Source organism: Oncorhynchus gorbuscha, linkage group LG07 (assembly GCF_021184085.1).
Source record: "Oncorhynchus gorbuscha isolate QuinsamMale2020 ecotype Even-year linkage group LG07, OgorEven_v1.0, whole genome shotgun sequence".
NCBI classification, from domain to species: domain Eukaryota; kingdom Metazoa; phylum Chordata; class Actinopteri; order Salmoniformes; family Salmonidae; genus Oncorhynchus; species Oncorhynchus gorbuscha.
The window spans coordinates 60,417,190-60,429,642 of record NC_060179.1 but is presented as its reverse complement, the minus strand read 5'-3'; the positions used below and the strand labels follow the sequence as shown (position 1 = coordinate 60,429,642).

Sequence of the window (12,453 nt, the reverse complement as noted above, 5' to 3'; positions counted from 1 at the left end):
CTGATGACGCGCGATTGGAGAAGGAGAGTCTCATTTTATACAAGCACATTTTTGTTCATTTTCCGACGTGAGTTGCTTCCCCCTGGGCAGCTGTATTATTATGTCGCCGGCAGTAGCTAATGTGGCCAACTTTCTTCCTCCCAAGACTTATTTATTTAGAGTAGGATAGCAGGCAACAGGAGAAATTCCTTCTAATATTGGTACCATGATTGGTACACCGTGTACAGTCTACTCAATCAATGGGGAGAGGGGAGCATGCATGGTATTCCAGCAACACAACAACCAGGCTGTCCTGGCACGGTGTCCTTCGCTCTTGCCTTCTGTCCCACTGTACGGTGAGGGAAGTACTAGCTAACGTTAGCTAGTGTAGCCAGTGTGGTGATGAAGCTCAGAACTTGAACCTGGGTAACCTTAACGCATAAAAGAAACCCCTCAAACTAGATCTCCTACAAATTGGTCTTGACAAGAAGAAAATAAAATGTTGGAGGATGTTCTCTTCTGCACTGTTCAACCAATCCAGTAAATATGGAGGAGGAGTTAAGATGGAGTGTTGCCTTGTTAACGGAGACACTATAAAGACACAGCTGAAGCTTAAATCGCCTAGCCAAAACCTAAAACTGACCCTTACCTAAACCCTAACTTTAACCAAACCCTTTACCCTAACCCTTACCCTAACATAATTTTACTAAATTCTGAAATGAAATATCTTTTTGAGCGTCAGGCGTGTCCTTATCCCTTGTTAACGTCCAAAAGAGGAAGATGCGTCACAGGCTTTCTTTCCATTTCCCCTGAAAACCAGAACATCAGATGGTTGTGGACAACCGTGACTGTAGTGATTTTCACCATGAAAGTCTGTGGTTCTCTGATGGAATTTGGTTGGGTCCTAATTGTCTCTGGCATAACTCGGGAACCTCTCGGTAGCATCCCACTGGGGAGAGCTAAATGTTTTCCGCAGCGATAGGCGTAGAACAGAGTTGAGTTTGGGCCTCGTTTTTCTGTGTGGCCACTGCTCATGCTCTCAAAATGTTGGGGCCTGGAGGAAACACGTTTTCGAAGTGAGCAAGACGATTATGAGAAACAAGCAATGTTGGGAGATGAGGAGTATTGGGACAGGAACAAAGAAAGGTGGATTTCTGAAGAAGAATGGAGGGGAAAAGAGGTCAAAGAGAATGAGGAAAGCAGAGGTTGGATTTGAATTTGAGGAGGATAGCGCTAAAAATGGAGATGGACTGTATGAAGAAAATTGGTGTCAAGTGCAAACAGAGTGAGCTGTGCACCAGACCGAGTTCTGGAGGTGAAATGGAAGTGAATGAAGGCGAGTTAAGTGAAGGTGTGGTGAAGAGCTCAGAACCTGAGCCTGGCATCAATGGACATGATATAGAAAAATCTGGTCCAGTAGGATTTTTGGACAAAGCGTATCCTTGCCTTTAGGCGGATCCATTTGTGGTTTCAGCGTGGGTGGGAAAGGACTTGGGTGCAGATTAATCAGTGAAGGTAACCTGTTATGATACTGTATTTGTTTTGTGTTTCTTCTGACCAGAAGGAGCAGGTGCTCCGTGTTACGCAACTTGGGTTAATATCGGTTTCTTGCTTTGCTCTTAGGAACAGTGAACCATTAAAATGAGTGATTTCTGGGGTAGTGTTAAGTGTGGAGGTGGATTAATTGAAGTGGAAGATTCCTGGTGTTTGTGATGCCTGCCGTTTGGTGCGACGCAGACCCGGTGTTGAGCGTGGTGAAAAAGAGGAGTCACTAACAGTCCTTTTGAGTTTTGAGTCAGAGTCTTTACCAGACAAAGTCATGTTAGGATATATCATCCTGTTAGAGCTTTTGTGCAAAATCCACTGCACTGTTTCAGGTGCAACATTTATGGCCATGCGGCAGCAGTTTGTACAGCCTGGAAGCCCAGCCAATCAGAATGAGTTTTTCCCCGCAAAAGGGTTTTATTACAGACAGAAATATACTCAGTCTGCGGTTGTGAGGCCAGTTGGACGTACTGCCAAGTTCTCTAAAACGATATTGGAGGTAGCTAATAGTAGAGAAATAAACATTCAAAGATCTGGCAACAGCTCTGGTAGACATTCCTGCAGTCAGCATGCCAATTGCACACTCCCTCAAAACTTGAGACATCTTTATTTATTTAACCTTTATTTCACTAAGCAAGTCAGTTAAGAACAAATTCTTATTTACAATGATGGCCTACCAAAAGGTAAAAGACCTCCTGCGGGGATGGGGGCTGGGATTAAAAATACAAATAAATGAAATAAAAATATAGGACAAAACATACAACAGTACATAATGAGAGACATAAGACAACAACATAGCATGGCAGCAACACATGACAACACAGCATGGTAGCAACACAACAAGACAACATGGTAGCATCACAAAACAGGGTACAAACGTTATTGGGCACAGACATTTGTGTCATTGTGTTGCACATTTTAGAGTGGCCTTTTTGTCCCCAGCACAAGGTGTACCTGTGTAATGATCACGCTCTTTAAATCGGCTTCTTGGTGGATTGATTATTTTGGCAAAGGATAAATGCTCACTAGCAGGGATGTAAACAAATTTGTGCATAGAATGAGAGAAAATAAGCTTATTGTGCGTATGGAAAATGTCTGGGATATTCTATTTCAGCTCATGAAACCAACACTTTACATGTTACGTTTGTATTTTTGTTTTGTATACAGTATACCGAATGATTCTGAACATTTCGAAGTTCCAATTTTGGCAGGCAAGTTTCAAACTCTCGCGGGAATTTGACATCACTTCGACATAAATTGTATCCCTTCTAGCAAAGACCCGCTTCCAAGGAGGAAGAGGAAAATATTTGGCGCTTCACATTCAATAACTTTGATAAACCTTACAACGTCACCCCCAGTTCCTAAGTATAGACGTGACTGCAGCTTGGACCGCACGATGAGAGGACACGTTTCAGTAAAAAATGGTAAAATGCAGTACAATTTGTAATCATTCTGATCCTAGCTAGTTAGTACAGACAAGCTAATGTTAGCTTTAGTAGCTATTTAGCTAACGTTATCAGTTAAGTTCACTTCCTTTTCTATTTGCTAAGTTTAGGGAACAGTGCGGGTCAAATGGCTTTTTTTAAATCAGCGTATTCTCTTACCAAATAAATACAGCTAGCTAGTCATGTATTGGCAATATTATACTATTGGCTGAACCAGACTGTTCCGACCTGATTTAAGCAGCAAATGCATCTGAACCTCAGAGTTAGGCCGCGATCTTTTGCCAGGCGTTGCGGACGTATGCCAGATCTTGCAACGCCCGTAATGGTATTTTACTTATCAGCTAACCATTATGTTATAGCAATCTGTTGCCTGACTGCGCAGTCGATGACGTTGCATGCTACCATTGGTTGACGCATGTAATGCCTGAACAGGGACATATACCTTTTTAAATGTTATTTATTTAACCTTGGCTATGAACGCAGGTTTAAAGTTCAAGTGAAGTGGGAAGGAGGTATTTAACACAAACAGGGAAAAATCTACCTGAACCCCCTCGAGCTGGTAATTACTACTAATTATCATTCCTGAGCTTTGACTTCTCCCACATGGTGTCCTTTGACTTCACCTATTAAGGACATTTTCTTACATTTTCAGCAGTTAAATGCAACAACAAAACATATATAAAAATCTATGTTTTTGAACACTATAATTTGTTCACCAACATGATAGCAGTACTTTTAGTTTATGGTTGACGCAGCTAGTGTTTCTCAATGAGTTCCAAGCACTTGCATGTATTACTTTTATTTAACTAGGTAAGTCGGTTAAGAACAGATTTTTATTTACAATGACTGCCTACCCCGGCCAAACCCTCACCGGGACGACACTGGGCCAATTGTGCACCACCTATGGGACTCCGAATCACTGCCTGTTGTGATACAGCCTGGTCTGTAGTGAAGCCTCCTGCACTGAGATGCAGTGCCTTAGACCGCTGCGCCACTCGGGAGCCCTGCAACCGACTGGTATTTAGGACTTCCCACTTGGTTATGAACAGCAGTATTAACCTTTATTTTTGTTATTTATTTCCCTTTAGAAATGCATGTAATAGGCCTCAGATTAGATTTGCAGAACAATTTTCTGGAAATGTTGCAAAAATGCAACTTTGGGCTTTAATGGTAGGAAAAGTGTGTGTTAAGAACCTGAAATACTATTAAAATCACATACAAATGGATCCAAAGCATTTACATGTGATGGAAATGGTAATGGTATTTATATCTGAAATCAAGTCACATTTGGTCTGATAGCCAAATTGATCATCTTGACCAATCCCAATTTTTGTATTCCAATAAAAAATAAAAATCAAATGCGAAACTAATTTGTATTTTTCTATCAAAAACATATTTTTTGAAAGGATCAACTATTTTGTGAATTTTCTATTTATGGAGGACACCTAACTTGCATCTAGTAATATTTGGGTTGTCTTTTCTGGCTTAATTTGGAGAGAACCTTTGATCTTACCACCTCAACATGAAAGTGGTGAAGTTAGGTTTTGTCAATGGCAGTACTCTGAGCTCATAAGCCACTCATTTTGTTTAAAAAATATATACTTATGTTCTTTTGATGTGTATGTACGTTGCTGTAAGTGTTTGCTTGTCCATATTTGTAGAATTTGGAAGCGAAACAATCTAACTTGCCTATAAATATATGAATGTGGCCCTGTCTGTTTTACATCCCTTTAATACCAATATTGTGTTTTTGCAACACCTACAAACTACCTCTAGCTTAGAATGTTTGTTCTTCAATTTATATTTTTCTATATAATCATTACATCTTCAAGAAGAAAGGAAACATATTTAACATGTACTTGGCATGGATGTTAAACAACCTTTCCTTGTATAGGGGACCAGTGATGTCAGATGAGTGGTAGGGATGTGCATCTTTCCCTTTCAAGATGTTTTGATAAGTATCTAGTAGTGATGCGCGTGCTGGAATTGATCATTCTAAGGGTTTTCTTTCATTCTTTTTAGTCTCCTACATTAGTGAGTAAGCGTTAGGGCTTATCTGTAAGCGCCAAATAGCCTACAAGCCAAATGCTTTTGGGAATGGGCATAAAAAGTTAGTCGATCCTCAGAGGCTAAAAGGACATGTCAGCGTTTCTTTCAATAAGAGAAAAGCTGCGAAGTAGAGACTAGATGGCCAGAAATGTAATGTTTGGGAAAGATTTGGTGAAGTGGTAGAGGATGATAGCAGTGCTGGTTATGTGTGATTGTGAGGCACTATACAAATTCAACTGATGTCTTATGACGGTGAACTGCAGTCAGGTCAAGACCCTGGTGAGGACACAAATGAGCTTCCCTGAGACGGTTTCTGCAGAAATTCTTCAGTTGTGCAAACCCACAGCTGTACAGGTGGCTGATTTTGGATTATCCCACAGGTGAAGAAGGCGGATGTGGAGGTTCTGGGCTGGCGTTGTCTGCAGTTGTGAGGCCAGCTGGAGGTACTGCCAAATTCTGTAAGACTGTCGGAGGTGGCTTATGGTAGAGAAATTAACATGACATTTTCTGGCAATGGCTCTGGTGGACATTCCTGCAGTCAGCATGCCAATTGCACGCTCCCTCAAAACATGAGACGTCTGTGGTGTTGTGACAAAACTGCACATTTTAGTGGCCTTTTATTGTCCCCAGCACAAGGTGCACCTGTGTAATGATCATGCTGTTTAATCGGCTTTATAAATCAAATCAAAATCAAATCATCAAATCAAATTTTATTTGTCACATACACATGGTTAGCAGATGTTAATGCGAGTGTAGCGAAATGCTTGTGCTTCTAGTTCCGACAATGCAGTGATAACCAACAAGTAATCTAACTAACAATTCCAAAACTACTGTCTTATACACAGTGTAAGGGGATAAAGAATATGTACATAAGGATATATGAATGAGTGATGGTACAGAGCAGCATACAGTAGATGGTATCGAGTACAGTATATACATATGAGATGAGTATGTAGACAAAGCAAACAAAGTGGCATAGTTAAAGTGGCTAGTGATACATGTATTACATAAGGATGCAGTCGATGATGTAGAGTACAGTATATACGTATGCATATGAGATGAATAATGTAGGGTAAGTCACATTATATAAGGTAGCATTGTTTAAAAGTGGCTAGTGATATATTTACATTTCCCATCAATTCCCATTATTAAAGTGGCTGGAGTTGGGTCAGTGTCAATGACAGTGTGTTGGCAGCAGCCACTCAATGTTAGTGGTGGCTGTTTAACAGTCTGATGGCCTTGAGATAGAAGCTGTTTTTCAGTCTCTCGCTCCCAGCTTTGATGCACCTGTACTGACCTCGCCTTCTGGATGATAGCGGGGTGAACAGGCAGTGGCTCGGGTGATTGATGTCCTTGATGATCTTTATGGCCTTCCTGTAACATCGGGTGGTGTAGGTGTCCTGGAGGGCAGGTAGTTTGCCCCCGGTGATGCGTTGTGCAGACCTCACTACCCTCTGGAGAGCCTTACGGTTGAGGGCGGAGCAGTTGCCGTACCAGGCGGTGATACAGCCCGCCAGGATGCTCTCGATTGTGCATCTGTAGAAGTTTGAGTGCTTTTGGTGACAAGCTGAATTTCTTCAGCCTCCTGAGGTTGAAGAGGTGCTGCTGCGCCTTCTTCACGACGCTGTCAGTGTGGGTGGACCAATTCAGTTTGTCTGTGATGTGTATGCCGAGGAACTTAAAACTTGCTACCCTCTCCACTACTGTTCCATCGATGTGGATAGGGGGGTGTTCCCTCTGCTGTTTCCTGAAGTCCACAATCATCTCCTTAGTTTTGTTGACGTTGAGTGTGAGGTTATTTTCCTGACACCACACTCCGAGGGCCCTCACCTCCTCCCTGTAGGCCGTCTCGTCGTTGTTGGTAATCAAGCCTACCACTGTGTCGTCCGCAAACTTGATGATTGAGTTGGAGGCGTGCGTGGCCACTCAGTCGTGGGTGAACAGGGAGTACAGGAGAGGGCTCAGAACGCACCCTTGTGGGGCCCCCGTGTTGAGGATCAGCGGGGAGGAGATGTTGTTGCCTACCCTCACCACCTGGGGGAGGCCCGTCAGGAAGTCCAGTACCCAGTTGCACAGGGCGGGGTCGAGACCCAGGGTCTCGAGCTTGATGACGAGCTTGGAGGGTACAATGGTGTTGAATGCCGAGCTGTAGTCGATGAACAGCATTCTCACATAGGTATTCCTCTTGTCCAGCTGGGTTAGGGCAGTGTGCAGTGTGGTTGAGATTGCATCGTCTGTGGACCTAGTCTCTCAAAGCACTTCATGATGACGGAAGTGAGTGCTACGGGGCGGTAGTCGTTTAGCTCAGTTACCTTAGCTTTCTTGGGAACAGGAACAATGGTGGCCCTCTTGAACAGCAGACTGGGATAAGGATTGATTGAATATGTCCGTAAACACACCGGCCAGCTGGTCTGCGCATGCTCTGAGGGCGCGGCTGGGGATGCCGTCTGGGCCTGCAGCCTTGCGAGGGTTAACACGTTTAAATGTCTTACTCACCTCTGCTGCAGTGAAGGAGAGACCGCATGTTTTCGTTGCAGGCCGTGTCAGTGGCACTGTATTGTCCTCAAAGCGGGCAAAAAAGTTATTTAGTCTGCCTGGGAGCAAGACATCCTGGTCCGTGACTGGGCTGGGTTTCTTCTTGTAGACCGTGATTGACTGTAGACCCTGCCACATGCCTCTTGTGTCTGAGCCGTTGAATTGAGATTCTACTTTGTCTCTGTACTGTTTATTAGCTTGTTTAATAGCCTTGCGGAGGGAATAGCTGCACTGTTTGTATTCGGTCATGTTGCCAGACACCTTGCCCTGATTAAAAGCAGTGGTTCGCGCTTTCAGTTTCACGCGAATGCTGCCATCAATCCACGGTTTCTGGTTAGGGAATGTTTTTATCGTTGCTATGGGAACGACATCTTCAACGCACGTTCTAATGAACTCGCACACCGAATCAGCGTATTCGTCAATATTTTTATATGACGCAATACGAAACATGTCCCAGTCCACGTGATGGAAGCAGTCTTGGAGTGTGGAATCAACTTGGTCGGACCAGCGTTGGACAGACCTCAGCGTGGGAGCCTCTTGTTTAAGTTTCTGCCTGTAGGCAGGGATCAACAAAATGGAGTTGTGGTCAGCTTTTCCGAAAGGGGGGCGGGGCAGAGCCTTATATGCGTCGCGGAAGTTAGAGTAACAATGATCCAAGGTTTTACCACCCCTGGTTGCGCAATCGATATGCTAATAAAATTTAGGGAGTCTTGTTTTCAGATTAGCTTTGTTAAAATACCCAGCTACAATGAATGCAGCCTCCGGATAAATGGTTTCCAGTTTGCAAAGAGTTAAATAAAGTTCGTTCAGAGCCATCGATGTCTGCTTGGGGGGGGGGGGGATATAATATATGGCTGTAATTATAATCGAAGAGAATTCTCTTGGAAGATAATGCGGTCTACATTTGATTGTGAGGAATTCTAAATCAGGTGAACAGAAGGATTTGAGTTCCTGTATGTTTCTTTCATCACACCATGTCTCGTTAGTCATGAGGCATACGCCCCGCCACTCTTCTTACCAGAAAGATGTTTGTTTCTGTCGGCACGATGCGTGGAGAAACCCGTTGGCTGCACCGCATCGGATAGCGTCTTCCCAGTAAGCCATGTTTCCGTGAAGCAGAGAACGTTTCAGTCTCTGATGTCCCTCTGGAATGCTACCCTTGCTCGGATTTCATCAACCTTGTTGTCACGAGACTGGACATTGGCAAGAAGAATGCTGGGGAGTGGTGCGCGATGTGCCCTTGTCCGGAGTCTGACCAGAAGACCGCTACGTTTCCCTCTTTTTCGGAGTCGTTTTTTTGGGTCGCTGCATGCCGATCCATTCCGTTGTCCTGTTTGTAAGACAGAACACAGGATCCGCGTCGCGGAAAACATATTCTTGGTCGTACTGATGGTGAGTTGACGCTGATCTTATATTCAGTAGTTCTTCTCGACTGTATGTAATGAAACCTAAGATGACCTGGGGTACTAATGTAAGAAATAACACGTAGAAAAACAAAAGACTGCATAGTTTCCTAGGAACGCGAAGCGAGGCGGCCATCTCTGTCGGCGCCGGAAGTATGTCTATGGCACTTCTGTCAGGTGGATGGATTATCTTGGCAAAGGAGAAATGCTCACTAACAGGGATGTAAAAGAACAAGTTTGTGCACTACATTTGAGAAATAACCTTTGCATGGAAAATGTCTGGGCTATTTTATTTTGGCTCATGAAACATGGGACCAACGCTTGGTACCATGCGTTTTTAAAAATATTTTTGTTCAGTGTACATTTTCACTGGAACAGGAGTGGAGTGTTCTTTCCGCATATTGAGAGAATGCGAATTAGCAGTCGGTACCTCTACCGACGGTCCCTATCTTTATCAGTGTTGAACTTAATATGATAAGCTGATATTTAATATTTCAGAAACATGTTGGGTCATTTTCACAGATTTCTATTTCCTTACAACGGGTCAAACTGATTTCATTTTGGAAATACTTTTTATTTTTTGTATTGCGTTCTCTCCCGGCGCCTAAACATCTTTGCTCTGCGAAAGAAGCTGAGATGACAACTTTACCGACGTCAACTAGATTGACACATTCGTTCTATAGATTTAAAACATTATTCCTGGTGAGCAAGGATTTATTTAGTCTTTTAGGGCAACCTGTAATGACAGAAGAGAAGCTGCATGTATCTAATTATAGACAGTTGACTAACAAATTGAGAGCTTGGAACAAAGGTTCTATCTGCAAAAAGATGATTGAGATAATTGGCTTTCATGTTCTGAACTCTGTTTTCAGCAATTTGTCTTATTTTTTTTAATGTATTAACATGACTTGGGGGTAGCCTTGTTTTTTTCAATGGTCTGTCAATAACTCAATTGTTGAAATTATAAGCAGAAATGTATCTAAATTAGGCAAAAGAAAAATCACTGATTGTTCCAGCTCTGGCTGTAGCCTACAGCGCATTTCCTATATTTGTGGGTTAGGGTTTGGTGGGGGCCTCAGTTTTTCACTTATTTATATAGATGGGCTTTTAGCAATTGGGTGCGGGTTAACAAAAAGCTGATTCGTGCATTGAACTGCATCGATTTGTTCTAACATTTGTTGCATGAACACATTCATTTTCCATTCATAGTTTTACAATCTGCTACTGGTGGAGCTCATGAGATTGGGCCTCTGTGCTGGATCTGAGCTTGACTTCTTCTGTGTAGGGCTGGGCGATTTTATATATATTTTTCATTGGATAACAATAATGATCATCACGATATTAATCAAATGTTTAAAAGGTAAACCCTTAAGTCATGAGCAAGAAAAAAAAAAATAGTTCAATTCAATATGCATTAAAACTGTTACAAACTAATGGCACATCACAGTTTGGGGTAGTTGTCTTGCAAGCAAGAATGACAAGTCTGTCTACTGTCTCTAGCTTTAATGATTTATCACAATTTTAATGAAATGTTTAAAAGGTTAATTTCTGCTAAAGACTACAGCCTGCCTGAATAAACCGAAGGCTTTCATGTTTCTTATTCATTGTCAAAGTAGAACTCACAAATAACATTGACTCCACTTTTTAAAAAAAAGCTATAAAGCCTTACAAGTTATGAACAATAAATAAAATAATAGTGCAAGTCAATATGCATTATAACTAATGGCACATCATAGCTGAAGTTGGGGTAGTTGTCTTACAAGCAAGAAAGACAAGTCTGTCTACGGTCTCTGGCTTTAAAGCTCTTTAAAGTTTTTTTTGGGTGGATCTTCCACCAGTCCAGTGGATTGGTTTCACGGTCAGCATCAGTAGACTGAAGGTAGCAGCTGAGTTTTCAGTAAGACCTGTGGTGGTGTAGCATGGCTTTTGGAAAAATCTGCCCGGTGACTCTTTTTAGCTGGCAGTTGAGGTGAAGCAGCAGCAACGTCTCCCTGTGCTGGGCTTGGGTTTTCATGTCCCTCATTGAATATCTCTGAGACAGTTTTGCTTTTATGTGGCCCACCTTCTTTTTGATGTAATGTGTTTTAAACCGAGGGTCGACCAACACGCCTTTGTCCAGGAGGTCATCTGTGGCTAGATCATCATATTTCTCTTGCAGATAGTCCATGACCAACGTTTTGATGGTTTGGGTGAGCTCTGTTTCACCATCATCAGGTTTGACTGAGTCCCCAGGAGGCGAGGGCGTCAATGAGCTCCTGCTATAGCTTCACCCGTGTGGTTGTCAGGAAAGTGTGATGTTTGAAGGCATTTATTTCGAAGATTCCACTCTTTGTCAATATAGTGTATAGTAAGGATAATATAAGGCTCTGATGTGCGACTAGACCACAGATTGGTAGTAGTAGCAAAATACGTCACCTGTCTTGAGCTTTTCCTTAACTAATTCTCTACACTATTTGAGTTTAGGCAGTGCAGTGTGAGGGAAATGTTTGTGGCCAGGGAGCATATACCCGGGGTCAATTTAAATTGATCAACCTCTTGAAACCTTTGACTGCTAATTGGTAGCATGTCCTTAGCAATGCAATGCATAATAGCATTTGTGATGTCTTTTCGATTTTTGCTCGTAAGGCATAAACGCTGTCAGCGTTGACTGCTTCGGGGGAACATCCCTAGATTGGCTGGTGCTTGGTTTTATCAATACCGTGGCTCAAACTTTCTGCATGTTATGAAGAGTGATTTTGCTTCAGATTGTGGAAAAGGTTTGTTGTATTACCAGACTTGGTAGCCACCTGTCTACGGCACAATTTGCACCCAACGTTGCTCTGCTCTTTGTCGGACTTCAAAAAGCCAAACCACTTCCAAATAACTGAAACAGTTGAACCCTTTTTATCAATTTCTTTGTTGGAAGCTGCTCCTTCTCCATGGCTCAGTGCCGCTGTTTTTGCCTACATCATTCAATTTTCGTGCTTAAGTGGCTACGCCATCACTCAAGGTGCTAAGTGGTTTTTAGTGGGCGTATACTTTCCACGTGCATGTTGTCACTTCTCTGCACGTTCCTGCTGCTTCAGAGGTGAAATGGACTGCTGTACCTAATTATTCTATATCAACATAATCAAATTAATATTAATGTTTTTATATTGTTATTGAGGGAAGTAATTCCCTCTAATTATTGATATATCTCCCAGCCCTACTTCTGCGTGTGTAAATGGTGTACGCTCAGTGGCAAATTTAACCTCTGGGATATGTGGGACACTTGCGTCCCATCCCACCTGGCCAAAAGCCTGGGAAAATGCAGAGTGCCAAATTCAAATAAATTACTATAAAAAATTAAACTTTCATTAAATCACACAGGCAAGATAGCAAATTAAAGCTACACTTATTGTGAATCCAGCCAACATGTCAGATTTCAAAAAAGCTTTTCGGCGAAAGCAAACAATGCTATTATCTGAGGATAGCACCTCCGTAAACAAAAGAGAAAGCATATTTTAACCCTGCAGGTG

The 12,453-nt window shown here is 42.5% G+C and overlaps 1 protein-coding gene across 3 annotated transcripts in view; it reads left to right on the top strand.

Moving 5' to 3' along the window:
* The first annotated feature begins 2,786 nt into the window (after positions 1–2,786).
* Positions 2,787–12,453, top strand: part of LOC124040138 (zinc finger protein 354B-like) — a 28,185-nt gene continuing 18,518 nt past the window's right edge. The window contains exons 1-2 of one of the 3 annotated variants that reach the window (XM_046357024.1): positions 2,787–2,948; positions 5,399–5,461. In XM_046357024.1, the coding sequence (XP_046212980.1) occupies positions 2,921–2,948; positions 5,399–5,461 (91 nt within the window). In that variant the 5' untranslated portion in view covers positions 2,787–2,920. Of the gene's footprint in view, positions 2,949–5,398; positions 5,477–12,453 lie in introns of all 3 variants that reach the window. The other 2 variants (XM_046357023.1, XM_046357025.1) reach the window with 2 other exon arrangements.